A 21,533-nucleotide genomic window follows, 5' to 3' on the forward strand; every position below is an offset into this window, starting at 1 on the left:
AAACGACTGAGACTGTAGAGTGTAAGAGTATAGCAGAGAAGAAATAAGAAATATCCTTAAAAACACCAACAACTGGAGGACAGGAAGACAGAGGGAGACAAGCCAGGAGCCCCCAGAGGGGTAGACGAAGTAAGAGAGTTTCAAGAAGGAAATAAAGAATGAGTTTCCTAGTCTGACAAGTAGGTTGTCAGATAATGCTCATAAAGCGTTTATCACAAAGCCTGCCCACAGAGCAGGCTGATGGGCTTTGGACAGGACATATCCAAGGCAGTAAGACTCGACGGCAGTATGGAGGACAGATGATTTTGCTCAGCTCTCTTCCCTTTCTCATTGGAAAGAACACTGGAGAGAGGAGTCATGGATCATTGATATTCATGATGTCCATTAGTGGGGAATTAACTAGTTCAATTTCATCAAAATCAATTCATATTTATAAATAACATGCTCATGAAGAAAAATATTCTCTAACTATAAATACTCCTGTTAGAAAATTTTAAAGCCATTTAAAATCAATTAAAAGGATCATGACGACACTTGTAGACAGCAGGGACTTATATGGAGTTATTTTGGGAAGCTGTAGTGCATAAGACTATTCGACAGAGCTCCATTTCCACCATTACTTGTAAAAACAGTGAATTTACTTTACACAATGAACACTAAATACAAGGAGAAGGGCTTAAAGAGCAGTAAAAAGCAATTTGGATTTAAAAATGAATTTCCCAAAGGCTATAAAAACAGTCTATAAGTTTGTTGTCAACCTACTTTTCTTGGCTGTCATCTGATGTTGTAAACATTTTCAGTTTCCTTTTTAACTCTGTGGAAGTGTGCTACAGTAACTCTAAGTTGTCCTGACAGGTGCACACCAATATACCAACAAAAGCATGTTCATATATTTGTAAAACCACAATCATAGTTCTTATTTAAAGCTTATCAAAGGAAGCTGAGAAACCATATGAATGGTTTCTTTCCTCCTGATGACAGCAACCCAGGATGGACAGACTAGGAATAATTAATATTGTAAAAGGTCATGGAGTGGCCTCATGCATGAAAGACTAAAGGAAGGTACCTGTAGCAATTCTTTTCATAACGTAACTAATCAACTTCCATAGTTTTCAGCAGTATTTCTTAATAAAAATGAATTACGTGAAAATGAAATTTTTCAAAACTTAAAAATACAAGCCTAATTTATAAATTTAATTCAATAAACATAAAGTTACCCTACAAAATTGCTACAAAAGTTCTTAAAGTCCTGCTCTCAATTTCTATACTTATCTCTTCTCAGACCAGCAAAAGTTTGTAGGTTGGTTGGTACTAGCTCACAGCCTAAATCTGAGTAGCAGTGGCCTAGAGAACAATTTCTCTTGAAATATTCATGAGAATGAGAAGGGAGGATGGAGTTTCAGTAATTCACTACATAATCATATTTTGTGATTCACTTTTACTAAACTCATAGAAGATGACGTATAGGCCAGAATGAGAGAACAACCAGCAGGTTCACTGTACACAGATTCAGGGCCTCTTCCCTAGGCAGTGCTGGGCAAACACTGACAACCCTCAGATCTTTCGGCTTTACTCTTCTATGTACCTCTCGTCATCTTCCTTCAGTTCTCATAATCTTCCTCCACCAGGTATAATAAAATTGATTTAATTTCCACTTACAATCACATTCCAGTTCACCTTCTCTTAGATGATACCAAAGTTACCTTGACTCAAGTTTTAGATGTTTCCAAATGTTATTCACACATTTTTAGGCAATCTTTTGATTTATAACCACAGATATGGTATGTAAACACTCTCATTGTAGCAGAGTTTCTGGCTTAATTCTCTGAAGACAATTTTTTAAAGCAAAAAAGAAAATGCAAAAAGATTTCCTTTTATTTCAAGTTCTCAGGGATCTTGAGAACTTGGGCATTACATTCCTACATGTGACGGCAAATAGATCCACCTTAAAAGTAAATTATAATGGGATTAATTCTCTGGAAACATGGACTCAGAACAAGATGGTTGTGGTGTTCTGACAGCTGGAGTGAGGTTAGGGTAACCTGGTGCCACCATCCCTGTGGCAGAGATTATAAGAAGGCCACAGACGTATCAGAACAACCTCTTCTGGGACAAATTCTAACTCCCAACTTAAATCTGCCACACAAATACCCCTTCCTCTACCTCTAAACAGTCATCATACAATTAAATGTTTCAAATATCTTCCATGTAAACAACATTCCAGACATTCATTTTCTGAAAATATTACCTGAAATTCTGAAAATATTAGGAATATGGGATATGACTTAAATCCTCCAAGGGCTCATTTGATATTCCCCACTCCCAATAACAAGGGTAGCAGTTTTGGAAAGAAACTAGAAAATATAGAAATTTGTAAAGAAAAAAATCGTTCATCACATCACCCAGTGACACCCACAAAGCACTTAAATGTCAGTTATAACACTGTTGACATTTACGTTTATTCCTAAGTTCAAGAAAAAATGCAAATATGTTTAGCACAGATTGGAAAACAACAAGAGCATAATAAATTTTAGCTTTTCTTACTAATATAGTTATCAGGACTTTGATTGTTCTATGAAAACTTAAATATACAACTGTTAGGCATTCCCACTCCTCTATAGTCCTGAAATCCTCAGAAATAGTGCCTTTCTCCAAGCATAATTTGAGGACCTTTGTTTCTTTTATGCTTCTGGTTTACCCCTTACAAACATTGCTAATGAAAATGGTCATGTGAATTATGAAACTTCATGTCAGTTTGCCTATAATATTCAGCACCATAGCATAAAATAGGCTTATAATAATGGACTTATATCTTTGGACATGGACAACAATTCTGGGAAGCTGTAGGACATGCTGTGATTCAAGTCTTCTTAATTCTATTTCTATGTCTCTGATCTACTCACTTCTCTCCATTTCCACTGTCTCATCACAGTCAACACTGTCGCTGTCCACCATTTAGCAAGGCAGGAAACCTCAAGTCTTTCACCGCATCATGCCAACTCCACTCTGTGGCTCCCTCCAATCCATTCTCCACAGAATAGGAAAAATGATTTTCTTAAAACATCTATTTCCTGTTAGGCAGCTGTTGCTCATTGCCCTTAAAATAAAATCCAAATACTTACCATGGCCTACACGGTTGCTGAATTATCCAGCCCCTGCCAGATGTGCAGGCTGACTCCTGCCTCTGTTCCCTTTCCTTATTTTGCTGCAGCCCCTCAAGTCTTTCATCTCCTTGAGCACAGCCAAACTCTTCCCACCTCTGGTATTTGTACTGTCATTTCCTCCACCAAGAACCTCTCTCCTCTCCTCGTCCTCTTTCTGTGATAAATTCTTGTCCTTTAGGTCTGGGTTTCCTGGGAGACACTGCCCCTTGACTTCCCTGTCTGAAGTAACTACCCCAGCTATTCATAGCACACATTATAACTTATATATTCTTTGCTTAGTTACTTTGTATTTTCCCTTTCCTCATCTGTATATAAATTCCACTGGAGGTAGAAACAATGTTTATGCTGTTTATCATAAGATAGCAGAGGGCCTGGCATGGCCTAGGCATTTAACAAGTGCTGAGGAAAGAGGGAGGGTGGATAGCCAAAGCTATGGGGGTAAGTGAAAACCCCAGGGTGCATGCAGAGCAGGGCCAGGCAGCCCTAGAACAAAACCCCAGTGAACACCATTGTTAAAGGGATTGAGGAAAAACTAAGAGGAGCCTGCAAATAAATCTTAGGAAGACTGGGAAGAGGATGCCTAAAAGGATTTCAGGGGGGACAGTAACCTGGTCATAGCCAAACAAATATTGATTATCTACTATATTAATGTCAAAGGACTCCAGAAATACATGATATGACAACTGTCTTAAGCAGAAGAAATTCTGAAATGCTTCTACACTTTTTTCTTATTCAGTATCTTCTGGTGATGAAACAAGCTATAGAAATACACTAAGAGAGCAATCTTTACTGAACATGTCCCGTTAAAAAACAAATTTGTGATAGAGTAGGGAAGAGACATGACTACTGCAGCTTTCTGTTAAATAAATGTTATTATGCTTGGCAGAACCTGTTCAAGAACACTCCGTATGTAAGGCTGACCCTAGTAAGGCTGCTTGGGTCAGTGTCTGTCTGGATTCTGCAGCCTAAATGCCAACTCTGTAAATTAAACCTGTCAAGTGACAGCTTTGCCATAGCACGCATAACAAACCTTTGACATTTATTGATACTCCATTCCCTTTCTCTGGTCAGATTAAGTTCTCCTTTCCTAAGCTATTTTTGCCTCGCTTCAGACTGTGGCATAATTCAACATGTTCCTAACAATTTCATGGAGACTGTGGCCCTCCTGATTTCCAATTCCCAAATGATTTTTATTCAGACTTAAGAACAGCAAAAGAAATTGTTCCAAGTTCACTAAAAATAAGAATTTTCTGAAACTAGATTCCTCCGGGTACCTGTATGTGAATCAGTCATCAAAATGGCATGCTATGAAAATGCTATGAAGTATTAGAGGTTCATAGTAAGTCCTTTACTCAGCATCCCAAGGAAACAGTTCCTGCCGGTCTGCAAATAGAAATATTCTTTTGACGAATCTGTCACATCATAATATGCACACTGAACCTCCACAGAAGTAAATACTCACTGTACTCAGTGGCAGGGTTTCTAACGTGAAAACACAGTTTCATCTGACTTGAAGACTTACCTAAGCAATTTTGGGGTTTATATTCAAGTTGATTAAACTTAGACGTGAAAAATAAAGGGACAGAAAACGGACATAACAGAGATTTACTAAAGAGAATTGTTTCTTAAAATAGTTTTTAAAAGGTTTTTCGAAAACTGCCTTAAGTCAGTTTTACAGAGAAAGATTACCTCTAATGATTGGGTTTGATGACTTAATAAAATGTTTATTTCTGATCCAACAGGATTCTTTTATCTAAAGATATTTATATCTTTAGCACCCACCGTGTAGGTGACTGACAGTTTCTATGTCTGACTGAGTCAAAACACAATAGCCCGAGTACAGGTACTGACTGGCCTATGGACTTTGACTGGCTTGTGACAAACCTAATTGCTTGTTGGAGATTTCTGTGTCTAAAATTCACATAGAAATGATGATGTAGCACTGCTGTTTGATTTTTATTATTCATCAAAAGGATGAATTGATATCCTTATCCCAAGAAAAGAAATTGTACTTACCTATGGGAACAGATGTTAGCGAGACTTACTGTGGTGATTATTTGTCAAACACACAAATGTCGAATCATTATGTCAGACACCTGAAGCTAATATAATGTTATATGTCAATTATATACCTCAGTTAAAAAGTAATAAATATACAAAAATATGTGGCTATTAAAAAAAGACGATAAAACTTTAAATCAGTAACTTAGGGAAAGAAAATTAAGCCATTTTTTAACATAGAGCATGCTTTAGTTTTAAACATTCATGCACTTGAAATTTATATGTTCACAGAAATTTAAGTATACTCCATTTTAAACATTTTTTTAAAATTTATTTTATTTTTGGCTGCATTGGGTCTTTGTTGCTGCATGCGGGCTTTCTCTAGTTGCGGCGAGCGGGGGCTACTCTTCGTTGCAGTGTGCGGGCTCTAGGCAGGCGGGCTTCAGTAGTTGTGGCACGTGGGCTCAGTAGCTGTGGCACGCAGGCCCAGTAGTTGTGGCACACGGGCTTAGTTGCTCCGCGGCATGTGGGATCTTCCCGGACCAGGACTCAAACCCGTGTCCCCTGCATTGGCAGGCGGATTCTCAAACACTGCGCCACCAGGGAAGCCCTCCATTTTAAACTTTTTTTTAGCAAATCACACAAGATTCATTTTAGATATAAAATAGGCTGTTATATAACAGCAGAAGGAAAATAAACTGTTACAATGTTGATAGTAGCCATGGTTGTATCCCTGAGTTTTCAGGACACTTTTTAAGTTTGGGGCTATACTGCCTTAAGATCACCCTCCCCACTAGTATCCAGACACCCACTGGGGTATTTGCCTCTATTTAGTACACCTGGCACATCATTATACATTGCAATCTAGTATTTCTTTTCTGGGTTGTTATTGTCACATTTGATCTTTCTATCACTGCAATGGTAATACTCTTGCTTTATTAAAATTGTTTTTATCAGACTTCCTCATGGTCTCAACCTACCCTTCATGGCCCTAATAAGTCTGAGAAGATAGAAAGGGTTGAAATCCTCCATTCCTCTTACATGTCTGGTATAAGTGGAATCATTCAATGTTTACTAGATCTGCCATCCTATAAAGAGTTCTCTGCTCTTCATCATCAGTTTTTGCTGACTTGTAGTCTCCTTCAGTGCTTCATCTTCCGTAAGGGTTTTCCTCAAAATGCTCTTACAGTCTCCTTTACCTCCCAACTGTTGGCTTTTGAATTTTGAATATGCTAATGAAAAGTCCTGCCTACCATGATGAACTCAAGGACACATGTTTTGCTGAGAAAAGTTAACTGCTATCTGGGCATTTTGTTTAGCTGGAAAAGAAGTCTTCCATCTTAGCATTGCCTTTTCAGAAGTGTTTCCTTACTTCTGGATGTCTGGACCACTATTTGCAAGCTTGTTGGTTCAGTTTGAACCCTCTGCTTCAACAAGTTCAGGTGCTGATGCTCCAAGTGCAGATCTATAGAGGTTAGTGAGTCCTCTGACCCCAGGAGCCTCCTAACCAGTGATGGGATGGACCACTGTTTTCTAAGAAGCAGCAGCTTAAAACTATTGGGCTCCACAGGGCACACATGCTCAGCAGTGAACCACAATACCACATGACACATATAAACACGGCAGCTGCCGGAGTCGCAGGCCCATGACAATAGCAAAAGCTCTATCTAGTTTTTCATCCTTGACTGTCTTTTCCAAGCAGAGCAAGGTGATACCTCATCTGAGAGGCTAAGACCCACCCCCTCCCTCTTCCCCGCCCCCCAAGCTGATTGGTCCACTTGGGAGTTTGAGCCCAGCTTTGAGAGCTTGATGAGAGCTCACCGGATATTTCATGTCAGCACTGCTTGTGACCATTATGGGATCTGGCTCACAAGACTCACAACTTGTATCTCAAGTTCTACAAGAACACTGGCTAATACTGATTTGGCTCTGCTTAGCTGAACTTATATCTCGTCCCACCAAGCTCATTTTTTCAAAAGCTTTCACTCTTCCAACTAGCATCACTATGCTGACAAACTTTTGGCATGAAAGCAGCTGACTGAACATGGGTTTTTTAAACTACACTATTGTAGATGTGGGTCAAGCATTTTATTTATTATGGTGTTAATTGTTCCCATGATACGTCGCCAAAATTTTCTCCCAATGGGCCATTAAATATTTTAACTTTGTCAACAGCCTTTTACCATATCAAAGTTTTAAACTTTTACGTAATGAAGGGGCATCATATATTTCTCAAGCTCTTTAGTTTTCCTTGACTTAGATGGATTCAAGAGTTTCCAAGGCAAGCAATTTCCTTAAGATGAAGGTGATTTGACTTTTATTCCCATAAAAGCCTGCCTGACCCAACTCTTTTTTGAAAGTGCTAACTTTGTTTACAGAGTATAACGTTTATAAAGAAGTTGAATAACTATGCAAGCACAGTCTCTAAGTAGAAGTTCTAATAAATCCTAAGATGCTGCAGTACACTGACCAAGGAAACAATGTGATCCCTAAAGCCCTCTCCAACCTATGCTCAGTGAAAACACCAAACAAAAGGCCTCAGTGTTAGTAGAAAGCCGAGCTCTTCAGAGCAGGTAAAACTCCTGTTTACTCCTTCCAGAGAGCAGAAGAGAAAGAGTTTTCCGACTAGAAATGACAGAGTTGCCCTTGTGTAACACAGAACAACCGTGATAAGCTTTACTTGTTAAGGGCCTAAATTACGAAAGAGAGTGGGACGGTTGTGAAAAGGAACAAAAAGGAAAAGCTCCAGCTTGGACGCAAAGAGTTCCATCGGTCCTTGACCAAGTCGAAGGCTCTTACAATTTTTAAAACGCTGCCTAACCTTCCCTCACCCGTGGCAACGCATCCAGGGAGCCGCAGCACAGAGGATGCGTGGCAGTCCGCAATGCCACGCTTGAGGCTGCCGCAACTGCCCGCGTGCGGAGCACGAAGGCGTGCCTAACAGAGCCCGCGGGCGGCAGAGCGCTCCGGCCGCGCCTCGCGATGCTCTCCCCGGGCACCTGCGCTCGCGCGGTCCGGGCCCGGGGGCCCAGGCTCCCCAGGGGTCGTCGCCCGGCAGCCGTAGGGCCACAGAAAAATTTATTTGACGACGGGGATCGCAAGTCGCAGGTGCTACGGTGAACCGCAGGCAAAGCCGACCGCGGTCTGACCTACAGCAAAAGGAAGCAGGGCCTGCACTGAGACCCGGTTCCGGCCCCGAGGGGACTGCGTTTTCAGTCGAGGCCAACGGCAGGCCTCGCCTGGTGACGAGAGCGCACGCACTCGTCGGGGTTTTAAGGAGGAAGGGCGGCACCTCCTCCCTCTCCCGGCCCTTCCCCCTCCCATCCCTGTCCCCCCTCCGCCACTTCCCGTCCCCGCCGGGTGGCGCTCCGACTGCAGCGCGGCGCCACTCATCAACCGGTTCACACCGGCAGCCGCCGCCGCTCCGTGACGTCCGCGGGGCGGGCCTCCGCCCCCGCTCGTCGGCGCGCGACCTAGGGCCCGGCTGCGATTGGTGGCCGGGGGGGACGCACGTCAGGCGCGCTATAAACGGGAGGGCTTGTGACGCAAGGGCGCCTCGGCGCGCGTATTGGCCCCCTGGACTGCGGGCCGGTGAGGCTGCGCGCCCTTCTCGGAGCCGCTCGCTGCAGACCGAGTCCGGTTGCCCCGCCGCCGCCGCCGCCGCCGCCGCCGCCGCCGCCGCCGCCGCCGTCGCAGCAGCCCGCGAAGCCGCCTCCGCCGCCTCCGCCCCGCGACGACCGCCGCCGCCCCTGCCCTGCCGCCGCCGCTTCGGGACCGGCTGTATGATTAGGCCACAATCTTCAATGAGTAGACATATTCCTGTGAGTACCCGCGCCGCCGCCTTTGTTCGGAGCCCGGCGCCCGCCCGCGTCCCGGCCCGAGTCCCGGCGGTCCTGGCGGCGGGCGGGTGCCGGGGACCGAGCCCGGGGCGCTGGGCGGGGCGCCCGGCGGCGCGGCGGCCCAGAAGCCGCTTTGTGGCCTCTTCTTCGCCTGGGCGTCTTGCGGGCCCGGCCGGCGCCCCGAGGCCCCTTTGTTTGCCGCGGGGCCCTGGGATCGGGGACGTGGCCCGGGTGGGGCGCGGGCTGCGCGTCACTGCGGCGGGCGCGCCCCCAGCCCCGGCGGGCGGGCGGGCTGGAGAGGCGGCTGCGCGCGGGCTGGGCAGGGCTCTCCGGCGCGGGGCCGGCGGGACTGGGCCTGTGGGCTACCGTGCGCTCCGCGGCCGGGACCGGCGCTCGGACAAAATGGCCTCGCCGCCGCACTGAAGGCGCGGCGCGAACCCGTGACCCGGGCCGGCGCGGCCTCGCCAGGTAAGCCGGCCGCCGCGGGGGGCGCGCCCCGCCCAGGGCCGCGGGAGCGAGTCCAGGCTTGTCCTGCGCCGGGGCGGGCTGGGCCGGCGGCGTCTTGCGATCGCGGGCTCTTGGGCTGTGCCTGAGTGTCCCCTGGCGAGCCGTGTGCTTGCCTTCTGTTGGCTTGTGGCGAGCCACACCCACGGCTGTGAGGCTGAGCTTGTGCCCGTGGAACCCGCTACCGTTCCCAGTGTGTGAGGTTGTTGCGCTGTAGCTGGCACCGTGGGCTTGCTTGGGATCCAGATTGTGAGCCAGTGCTTCCTGGTATTCTCTCTCTCTCTTCTTCTCTTTTTTGGCCGCACCGAGCCGCTTTTGTGGGATCTTAGTTCCCCGAGCAGGCATCGAACCCGGGCCTTGGGCACTGAGAGCGAGGAGTTCTAAGCCCTGGACAGCCAGGGAAGCCCCATCTTGTTACTCTTTTCGTATGAGTTTTGTTTGATGGCAGTAGAAAAATTGGAGACCAGAAAACCAGATCATTCCCAGGAGTGAGCAGTATTTTTTTTACACATGCTTTATTCCGGGTGCGTTATCTAAAACACAAGTAGATGTGGAACAGACTCGCCAACGAATCGTTGGACACAACAGAGATTTGTTGCTCGGACTCTGCAGTAGGACAGATCGGTTTAGGCTTCTGCACAGAAATTGGTCCCCCATGCCTCCGTGTGTATTATTGCGGTTATATGCAGTGGGAGGGGAACAATTCCTTGATATTTCCAGACTTCCTATCATGGATGGTTTTTCCTGGGGCAGAGAAATGGGGAATAGGGGAGTGTCTCGGGCAGAAGAGAAAGATGTTAGGTATTAGTGGTCATTTCTGCGCTTGTGGAAATCCATCGTCCGTCTGTCCATCGTCGTCCCGTCCCCGTCCACCCCAGCCACTGGGTGCTTCCACTCAGTAAAAATAACCAGGTCACCAAAGGACTTATTCCTGTATTGCTTTCTGTGCTTTCTCATGAAACCGCTTGCTTGAAAGGGGTGGATATGGCCAAACTCAGCTATAACAGGAGTTTCAGCTGTTCAGTATGGAAATCGGTGGTGTGCAATACTGTCTCTTCAGAAATCGGCTTTCAGTTGAAAAAAGGTAGTACCGGAAATCAAAATACTGAGATAAGAGCCCTTGACCTTAACAGCTTTGCAGATCACTTTAATTCATTGTCATTGGAAAGGTGCCAGAATACACTTTTTATTCTAAGGAAGTAGTGTGTAGGATTTGAAGGGAAAGTATAATTGAAATTATTTCCAGTTACTGCTGTCACACTGTTAACAGAACAAAGTCCTCAGTGGCAATTTAATCACTGATTTTCTTAGCCCAGCTCACAAGTTGATGAAGTAACATCTGAGGGTGGGTTTGAACAAATTTGGATTAATGAAAGTTACCTTCCTTATGGGACACCTATTAAGACATGATTCCTGAGGCTAGTTCCTTTATTTTCACAGAAAAATGAACTGGGGTTTTGACTTAATGTTTTCTGTGATTGGCTAGATCTTCATATGAATTATTGTTCAAAACTTAGCAGCGTTCTTTTAGAAACTATAACTAGCGTGGGACTCAGTGAAAATGAGATGAGATAGTTTGAATGTAGTTTTAAGCCTTTTTTAATGCTTAAATTTAAACTTAAGCATAGTAAACTAAGGGAATCTTTTGATTTCAAAAGATTTTATTTGGTAAATTATCCATGAGAATACCTGTGAAGAGTTTGGGGCAGTGGCTGGCTCTCAGTGCTCTTGTTGACCTGCTATTAATTTTTTTTTTTTTTTTAGTCCTCTGTTTACTCCCAACCACACAAGCTCCTTGTAAACTACTTGGAAGAAGACTAACGTCAACATCAATGTTTTCCGTGTATATATTATGAAAATATCCTGTGAATATTCGTGTAATATTTGATACTAACATAAAATTAATTTAGATCTTTAAGGGGAACTTGGGGAAAGTATAATTGGTGGTAGCCGTTACCTTGCTTTTGAGACCTGTGAAAGAAATGTAAGGTAATTTACACCATCCCACCACCACTACTTTTTCTTTCAATTAGATTTCAGTTTATGACAGGATAACTGAAACTTCGGTTTTAAAATACAAAAGACTATTACAATTATGAACGTCTTTTTTATAGTTATAAATGGAAGTTCTGTGTACGTGTGTGTGTGTGCGCGTGCGTGCGCGCTTATGTTTCACGTAAGTTGAAAACTTGATTTCAAGTTGATTAATTTCCAGAGACTCAGATGAGAAATATCTGTTAAAGCGGAATGATAAGTTAATAGGTTGTTAAGAATCAAATGAAATAGTATATATGGGAGCATTTTGAAAACCAGTTTCGTTTTTTTCTTTTAAGAATATATTGACTAATATATTGAATTTTGTAATACATAAAAATATTTTGGTAGTTGGAAAAATCAATGTAGAAAGTTGTACGTGATAATTTAGAAGAATGTAAAACAAGTAGCCGGGTTTTAAAAGGAGTAATTAGTAGAAGAATGTATGTAAGGGATATTCATCAAATGTAACGATGTGAGGGGTATTTACTTAAAGTAATCCTTGCTTATTGATCTAATCTGTAATCACCTTTGTATTTTGTGGTTCAAGTAAAAGTTTAAAAGGTGGCTTGGGCCCAGATTTGGAAAGATCGTTGTGCCCTTAAATACTGTCAAAGCATAACATGTTCCTTTTGAATTGAAAACAACTTTTTTTCTCTCTTTCTTTTAAACAGCAGTTCTGTGGTGTTCTTGGTCACACATTTATGGAGTTTCTGAAGGGCAGTGGAGATTACTGCCAGGCACAGCACGACCTCTATGCAGACAAGTGAACTGTAGAAATTCATTACTACTCCACCAAGAAGCCCCCATAAGAGTGGTGAACCTGGACACGGAAGTGTTGAATTGAAATCCACAGAGCATTTTTTACAAGAGTTCTGACCTGGATGGGGTAAACCTCAGTGCACTTCCTTTCTCTTGCCTCAGTATTACTGGATTGAAGAATTGCTGCTTCTTGTCAGGAGGTTCATTTCATTTCCCATTACTCCCAACTTCATACTCAAAAGCACTGAGAATTTCAAGTGGAGTATATTGAAGTAGACTCAGTTTCTTTGCATCATTTCTGTGTTCAGTCTTTTAAATTCTTTCATAACCCTATTGAGTGTTTTTTAACTAAATTAACATGGCTCGAATGAACCGCCCAGCTCCTGTGGAAATCACTTACAAGAACATGAGATTTCTTATTACACACAATCCAACTAATGCGACCCTAAACAAATTTATAGAGGTAAGTTTTGATGCTTTTTAATGTCTTGAACTGATTGTAGTTTAATAGTGGAGCCTTTTATGTAACAAAATAAAATGTGAGGTGTTATGACTACAGTTCCAACTCTCAGAAGTACCAGTGTCTTTACGTTAGAGGTGAATTATTTTATACATTTTGAGGAGAACATGTACTTGAGTTAGTTTAGATTTATAAGTTAATATCTAGTTCTTCATGCCTCACAGTTTGCTTAATTTAAGTGTATATGTGGACAGTATAACAGTATGGCTCTTATCTTACTAGAAATTGGTTGGCGGGAGGCTCCGCTTGTGGGTTTTTCACATATTTGCTTATTAGCATAATGACGGATACTATAAACCAGGATTAGTTTATGTCTTGGCCCCCTTTTGATGCTTAGAATGTAATTATCAGCTACTGATCTACTAATTCTATTTCTGGAAGGATTGTAATGCTGAATAATTTATTTGGATGCATACACATTTTATTTTATAAATATCTATAGATAATCAGAAACAACAAATAGGCCTTCCAGATCATAGAAATATTTTTATCTTTGATTGTCGTCTGTATATTTTTTAAATGCCAAAAGAATTATAATTAGTAATAATGCACTATGAGTCTTAAAGCCTCTAGCCTTAAATGGTGCGGGGTTTTTACACCGCATTTTTGAGATTTTACTCTCTGAACATACTTTTAAGGCTCCAAACTATACACTGCACTGCAAATGAGCAAAAGTTTAAAGAGTTAATATAAGTCGAGTCAGATTGTTTATAGTCATGAGTGATTCCTTTGGTCCTTTGTTCCTGAGTTGCTCTTTTGTTAGTGATTCGTCTAGCCAAGGTTACCGTGACTATAAACGACTTCAGTATGTGAAGGGCCATGGGATTTTTTTGTAATATAAAATTTATTAAAAATATATGATATTTAACAATTCCCTTTCCTTTTAATGCTATTTTAGTATTGTCACCTAAAACATACATGATTTTCTGTTAACCTATTAGAGAGGTGATCAAAATGGCAAATGGTGAGCAAGAGTGACATGGTTATGAAGACTTCATGTGCTTTTTTATATATGTTTTATCCAGGAACTTAAGAAGTACGGAGTTACCACAGTAGTAAGAGTATGTGAAGCAACTTACGACACTAGTCTTGTGGAGAAAGAAGGCATCCATGTTCTCGTAAGTGTTTAATGGTTCCCATGTGTTCACAGTGCTGTGCTGCCAAAGTTTATTCATTCAGATAAACCACTGGCTTCAGAAAGCTTAATTGTTAAAGTTGTTGCAAAAGTATACACTGTCTTAAGGTCTAAATAAAGGTGAAAGCTGAGCAGAGGCTTGAAGCAATAAAAGATCTTCATAAAGACTCAGCATGTATTTGCATTTCATTGACAGTGGGGTTTCATAAAACACTTGTTTAAACGTTAAAAGAAAATGCTTCTGGCAACATTTGGGTGTTAGAATTTTAGAATTATTATACCAATTACATTAAAAGTCTAAAACGTGTATTCTTTTGACTTAGGATTGGCCTTTTGATGATGGCGCACCACCATCTAACCAGATTGTTGATGATTGGTTAAGTCTTGTGAAAATTAAGTTTCGTGAAGACCCTGGTTGTTGTATTGCTGTTCATTGTGTTGCAGGCCTTGGGAGGTAAGAGAATTTCTTAAACCCATTTAATGATACTGGTCTTCATTCTAGTTAAAGCTTGATTTTGACTCCCATAAAGACGCGGTTGTCAGTTTGTGAATCAATTTGCTTTGTTAGGTTACTTACTGAGTTAAATTTAAAAGTAGATGAGTGTAGCAGTAATGTGTTCCAGTACATTTGGAACTGACAGATGCTGTCGCTGAAATTTATACTTGCCCATGTGGGCGGAATTACTTAATTGTGTGTTCTAGGTTGTATCCATAGTATTGGGAATCACTGTCCAAGCTCATTGGAAAAAGGATCATGAATTGTCTCTAAGGTGTTTTTGCACTGCATATGGTGAGTTTGTGGCAGGGTTCTTGATCCTGGAGAATCCTGTTTCAGTAGGAAGTCATTACACAGCAGTGCCAAAATATACGTGTCCGTAGTTGTAAATTGCTACCACCACCCTCGTCCCCCACTGCTCAGACCATGGCCCTGGGGAGGCTGGCGTGAAACATGTCACAGTCTCATTGATAATAAAACAAAGAAAGCAGTTTTTTCCAGAAGATCTTTAGGTGGAAAGTATTTTTCACTGCTTGGAATTTAGAAAATATTGTCCACACGTGTCACGATTTACCCTCTCCCTTAAATTTTTTCAGGACTGCTCTCTAGTGATACAGGTCTTAATTTCTAGGCTTATTTGTATTAGTTAAGGACATAGTTGTCTTTTTGGTTATAGATTAAAAACCTGGGTTTGATATGAAAATAATGGTACTTTATTAATTTAATTTTTAACATGAAGTCCAACATTTTCCATAGGTATTAACATAGGAAGTGCGGTAAATAATAGTGCTTTCGGATTGGGGAATGTTCGGAGTATTGAATTTTCCAGGATTTGACTTTGAAAAATAATTTACTATAATTCTTACCTTACCAGAGCTCCAGTGCTTGTCGCCCTAGCATTAATTGAAGGTGGAATGAAATACGAAGATGCAGTACAGTTCATAAGACAGTATGTATTTAATACGTTCTTTCCGTTTGCACTTTTTATTTCCTCGTTGAATGTTAGCGAATTTAAGTATATTACTAGGAAAGCAATTTATTTTCAAGAGCCTATCTGACCATTTTGTTCATTTTTAAGATAGTATTACCACCAGGGAGTATCTTACTTGTTTGCATTCCATGTAGATACTCATATTACAAAGATTCTAATCCAGTAATAATTCTGTAAATTATTGTTTTACTTTAAATTCTTGACTGAATATGTTGCTTGTGTATCTGCCCTTTTATTGAGGTATAGTTAGTTAAAATGCAGATATCAAAGGTAGATGAATGGATGGTAACAGCCAAATAAAATAACCACTCAGTGCAATATACAGAATATTTTGATCATTTCAGAAAGTGCCCTCAGGCTGTTTGTAGTCATCTTCCCAACCACCAGGGGCAATCTCTTTTTGACTCATATTACAATAAGTTAGTTTTGCCTTTTCTTGGACTTTATATGAATGAATTTGTAACTTTGGACTACTTTATAACTACCTCTCAAAAAGATTTAGAAAATTAACTTTTTATGGCCCTTTTCCCATTTACACATGGATGCTGATCCATATTTCTACATTAAGTCACAATGTAATAATCAAAAAATAAATTGCTACAAGAAAGGTGATGATTGCCTCCTATAGAACAGTAAATGTTAATTATAGAGGGACTTTGCTTTAATTTGTCTTTTGTTTTCTTCCTTCTAGAAAGCGGCGTGGAGCTTTTAACAGCAAGCAACTTTTGTATTTGGAGAAGTATCGTCCTAAAATGCGGCTGCGCTTCAAAGACTCTAATGGTCATAGAAACAACTGTTGCATTCAATAAAACTGGGGTGCCTGATGCCATTGCTTGGAAGTGGAACCTAGACAGGACGGGATTTGTTGTACATGTTAGCCAGCGTGTTGGCTTGGTGAAGTCTGATGAAACTTCTATAGGAGTGTTGAAACGCAGTTTTACCAGGCCACAAGCCTGGCAGAATTGCACCCTCTGTTTGGGTTATGATCAACCTACTTGGACACTTAGCAAAGGATTCTTGCTGTTCAGCATTTAAAATGTGCTTATCGTTTGTACCAATTGACTTTTCCTGAAATCATGCAGTATGGAGTCATTCATGTCTTTAAATCTGTTTCCATGCCAGATTCTTATCAGTATATAAGAAATTTAGAAAGACTAGGTGCCAAAATACCCAGCACAATTCTTGTTGTTTTTAGTATCGTATCGAACTGAAATCCCAGGAACTATGAAAACTCTGGACCTTATGTGTTTTATTCTTTCCATCATTTCAAACATAGAAAGTAGGGCCTATAAGGTTATTTGATCACAATATGTTTACATCTTCCACATTCATACCAGTATACATCAGATTTGCTCGTTTGTTTTTTTTTTAATCAAGTCTTACCAGTGATTATTTAATGTCTTTCTATAAATCTCATTTTGTGCTGTCATGGAAGACCTCCGTTTTGAAAATCTACATTGTACAGAAGCACATGTCTTTAATGTCTCCAGACAAAAAAGCCTTACAGTTAATTTTAATGTTTGCACTTTGGGGTGCAACTTACAGGGAGGGCCTGAAAAAAGGAATGGGAGGGGGCTATTAAGTATTTTTAGTAAAATGTTGCCTTTGTCTTGTGCAGAACATGTAGAATATGCGCTTTAATTTAGTAAATATTTTTTTAAAAGGTAGAAATACTTTGTTATGGTAGCTAAAACAATTCTTAATCATAAAATTTCTGAAATTCTTGTAATTTTTTTTCAAACTTATCTGAAGTTGTTAACCAACTTATTTTTGTTTGAAGTGTGATTCCCAACCTTTCTTGCAAAAAAAATTAAAAGTGGGTTTCTGCTAATGAATTGAGCAGACATTTAATATTTTATATGCCTTTTGAGCTGTGTAACTTAATATTTGGATACTTGACAATTTGTTTTATTATGTGATTGATAAAATGGTGATGTGTATTAATGTCAGCTCAACCATATATTTATACTGTCCGGGAACATGTGGTTATAGTTCTGTGGGAGAAATAATTTGTCAGTGTTCACCAGCTTGTAAAAATCTAGTGCGAGAGCTTAAACGTTAAATAAATGATGAAATGCATTTATCGTCATTGAAGTTGTTTTGCTTAAAGTTAACTTATTTTGTAGAAAACGATATGAAAGAATTGCACTTCACTTACTGCCCTTTGAAGCGTGGATTTTTTTTTTAACAAATGAAGGACTAAATGAAGTTGGCGTTGTGATAAGCTCCTTATAATTAGGCAGGGAGCTATTTAATATTAAAAGTGCTTTCCATTATAAACTTCTTTTAAGGTTTAGATAATCATGAACCAATGTACTCTTATGTACTGAGGAGAAACTGTCGTGGAGGAAGGCCATGATTTGAAGCTCAGTTCCACCAACTAAGTGGTTTTGGGCAACTTAACTTCTGAGCATCAGTCTTCTCATTAGCATATCAATAATTACATACCTTTATAGGTTTTGAAATTAATTCAGACATAAATTTTTGGCATGTGAGGTCTTAATAAGTGTTACGTTTCCTTCAGTAATCTGAAATACTTTTGCATAGCTCGTGTTAATCTAAAAGGAAGAGATGTCCTTGTCTGATAACCCTTTTTTTTAAACAAATAGCTACAACTGACTAAAAGCCTCAAAATTTGAGTAAAAAAATGATACACCATCTTATGTTTTAAAGAATTTGCTTCCATTTTTTCATACCAGTTTAGCATTTAATATACTCCATTCTTGAAACTTAGGCTTGTTGTATGCATTGAGTTGTGAATGGAAGAATTAGTAGTAATTCTATAATTTGATATATATTGCCAGACTAATCAGTTGATTAATGTAGTATCATAGCTACTTACATAGTAAGGATCTTATTGTCAGGTGATTTTCATAATTCAGTTACCTTATAATCCTATATTAGTTATCCCACATTTACACATAAGGGATATGAGCCTCTAGTTAGGTGATGAGCTCATAAGTGGTAAAAACAGAGACTCAAACCTGTGTGACTGTCCATTCTACCACACAGCTGTGACTATGTATATATGCCTGGCCATTTTTTTATGTTACCAGTTGTTAAAGCTCTTACATAAGTTTTCAAACTCCTGCCTATGGAGCCCATTTTGTTTAAGGACAAAGTGTTCCACAACATTGATTTTGTAAGTTTCTTCATTTAGATTAAAACCTTTTTTATTTCGGCAGAAAATCCCTTTTGAATTAAGTCAGGATAGGCTAAGATAACGCTGCAGAAACAACCAACCCTGAGAGTAACTGGAATTTATTTGTCACTTAAGTGTCATGTCTATCAGAGGGACCCAAGCTGTTGGAGCACCTACTCTGGGACAGTGCTTGTTGTGACAGAAGGCAAAAAAGGCTTTGGAGTGTCACAAATTTCTTGACTAAGAAATCATGCTTAATCACTTTTATTCAACTCATTGGACAGAACTGGCCACTCAGCACGGGAAATGCAATCTATCGTGTACTGAAAAGCCAGAAATACACAGTGTTAATCACTACCACGTCACTTATAGAGTGGATTTATATTTAAAGAGTATATCTACAGCAACATCCCACAGAACTGAAATATTAAGCATTAGGGGATAAGGTTTCCAAACAACCAAAATAGAGGTCAAGAAGTTTAGTGCTTATTGAAGTGTGTGCTTATTAGGGAAACAGAGGTGCTTATTTAAGCCTATTTAATCTTAATTTAGATAAAACTAAGGTAGCTGTGGTAATTTGGTTTACTAGTTAGTGTTACATATATACGACTTAGTTTTATGTTTGCTAGTATTTACTCAAGTATTAAATGCCAAATTTAATTATCAGATGCTTTTTGTAAATCCAATACATACATATCCTTCGAGGAAAGAAGCATTTTTTCTTTCTGAAAGTAATAGTCTGTGGTTTGTTGGCAGGGCTGGGGCAAAAGAAGAAGCAAAATTGTAGCCCTGAAAGAGCTACTGAATTTTCAGTTCACTAGAATCAGGAAATTGTGCAATAGTTCCACAGGTGTCCATTGAGTGAACATTATATGCCATGTATTTGGCACTGAAGACAAAGTGATTAGGACAAACTTGGTCCCTGCCTTCATGGAATTTAGACTAGCACATCAAATTTAAACTGCTGGGTATCCCATAATAAAAGCCAGTGTTTCTAAACCAACACAACCTCTACCTAAAGGTTTTGGCTTGCAAAAGAAGTATGTTAAAATACCCCTGCTGCGGGGCTTCCCTGGTGGCGCAGTGGTTGGGAGTCCGCCTGCCGATACAGGGGACACAGGTTCGTGCCCCCGGTCCGGGAGGATCCCACATGCTGCGGAGAGGCTGGGCCCGTGATCCATGGCCACTGGGCCTGCGCGTCCGGAGCCTGTGCTCCGCAGCGGGAGAGGCCACAGCAGTGAGAGGCCTGTGTACCACACACACACAAAAAAATACCCCTGCTGCAAAAGTATATTCAAATAATTTCCATGGGTGGCTATCAAGTAAATGCCATTAGCATACAGATTCAAAGAAAGCAAATATTTAGACATTAATTAAATGATAGTTGTAGTTATGTCTGATACATATGCTGTGCATGAAAATTAATACTGCCAGGTTTGATAGGGCTCACTGGTGCATCAGACTAAACCCACCACAGAAGTGCAGCTCAAACACCAAAAACTTGACAAGGTGAACTTCCAAACCTTGGCATTGAGTTGTTTGGTCACACATACGGAATAAGTTGTTCTTGTGGAGGATCTAAAATTACCAACAATTTCTACTTGAAAAACTTTTCTGCCCACTAATTCTACCTCCTGATGGATGAAAAAAGGCTACCATGACTTAGTTCCAACAACCCTGACAGTGTAGGCTGCTTCTCTCACTTATTTTTTCTTTCTTTGAAAATTTTATTTTTTTGTAACCATACAACATAGGCAAAACTAGTACTAGTGACTTTTCATTTGACGACAACATATGGTGTCCTTAATTGCAAGCAGTTTGCAAGAGAGGTATTGGTTACAAATATTGCTTACAAAGTCATCAAAAGAGAAAAAAAAAGGTTATCTTGGTAACTTACTTTGTTAAGTCCTTCGCACTGTACTCACTTTTGACACAGCTTGCTTCTCAGCACTTTTCAGCTTTTGGAAAGTTAAAGAGAGGCAACGTATTTCACTTACTGCTTTGCACTTGCTTGAGAGGACTAATCATTTCCCCCATGGTATGGAAGGCACAGGAACAGTTAACACAGGTCTAGTTCACAAAACTAAATAGTTCCCTGTTCCTTTGAAATCAGACCTTCAAAAGGTGCTCTTAATATCCTACTTAAAATATAAAATATAAATTCCCAAACCCAATAGAAAGTAAAATTATGTTTTTCCTCTTCCAACATCTCACTACTGGCAGAGACCTCCAAAATGTGGAAGAATAAGATGTAGAGGTCAACCTCCTCCCCACAAATGCATCAGTAAATCTACACGTGGAACAACTCCTACAGAACACTTACTGAATGTGGGCAGAAGACCTCAGACTTCCCAAAAGGAAAGAAACTCCCCATGTATGTGGCCGTGTGGCTGACACGGTCTTGGTGCTCCAGCCGGGTGTCAGGCCTGTGCCTCTGAAATGGGAGAGCTGAGTTCAGAACATTTGTCCACAAAAGGCCACTGAGCTCCACGTAATAGCAAGCGGCGAAAGCTCTCCCAGAGATCTCCATCTCAACACTAAGACCCAGCTCCACTCAATGGCCAGCAAGCTACAGTGCTGGACACCCTATGCCACACAACTAGCAAGACAGGAACACAACCCCACCCGTTAGCAGAGAGGCTGCCTAAAATCATAATAAGGTCACACACACCCAAAAACACACCACCAGACAAGGTCCTGCCCAACAGAAAGAAAAGATCCAGCCTCATCCACCAGAACACAGGCACCAGTCCCCTCCACCAGGAAGCCTACACAACCCACTGAACCAACCTTAGCCACTGGGGACAGACACCAAAAACAGCAGGAACTATGAACGTGCAGCCTGTGAAAAGGAAACCCCAAACACAGTAAGTTAAGCAAAATGAGAAGACAGAGAAACACACAGCAGATGAAGGACCAAGGTAAAAACCCACCAGAGCACGAAA

The 21,533-nt window shown here is 41.0% G+C and overlaps 2 protein-coding genes across 2 annotated transcripts; both read left to right on the plus strand.

Moving 5' to 3' along the window:
• Positions 1-8,703: 8,703 nt before the first annotated feature.
• Positions 8,704-12,330, plus strand: LOC149747826 (uncharacterized). Its single transcript, XM_089921709.1, has 2 exons — positions 8,704-8,986; positions 12,217-12,330. Exons 1-2 carry the CDS (start codon positions 8,948-8,950, stop codon positions 12,310-12,312), a joined length of 135 nt encoding a protein of 44 aa, XP_089777835.1. The 5' UTR covers positions 8,704-8,947; the 3' UTR covers positions 12,313-12,330.
• Positions 12,331-12,662: 332 nt separating this feature from the next.
• On the plus strand, positions 12,663-16,376 carry PTP4A1 (protein tyrosine phosphatase 4A1). Its single transcript, XM_022565520.3, has 5 exons — positions 12,663-12,767; positions 13,850-13,942; positions 14,283-14,413; positions 15,330-15,404; positions 16,138-16,376. Exons 1-5 carry the CDS (start codon positions 12,663-12,665, stop codon positions 16,253-16,255), a joined length of 522 nt encoding a protein of 173 aa, XP_022421228.1. The 3' UTR covers positions 16,256-16,376.
• The last annotated feature ends 5,157 nt before the right edge of the window (positions 16,377-21,533 follow it).

This window comes from Delphinapterus leucas, chromosome 12 (assembly GCF_059928025.1).
Source record: "Delphinapterus leucas isolate spDelLeu-1000000601 "Yukka" chromosome 12, BTC_Dleu_Yukka2, whole genome shotgun sequence".
NCBI lineage: Eukaryota > Metazoa > Chordata > Mammalia > Artiodactyla > Monodontidae > Delphinapterus > Delphinapterus leucas.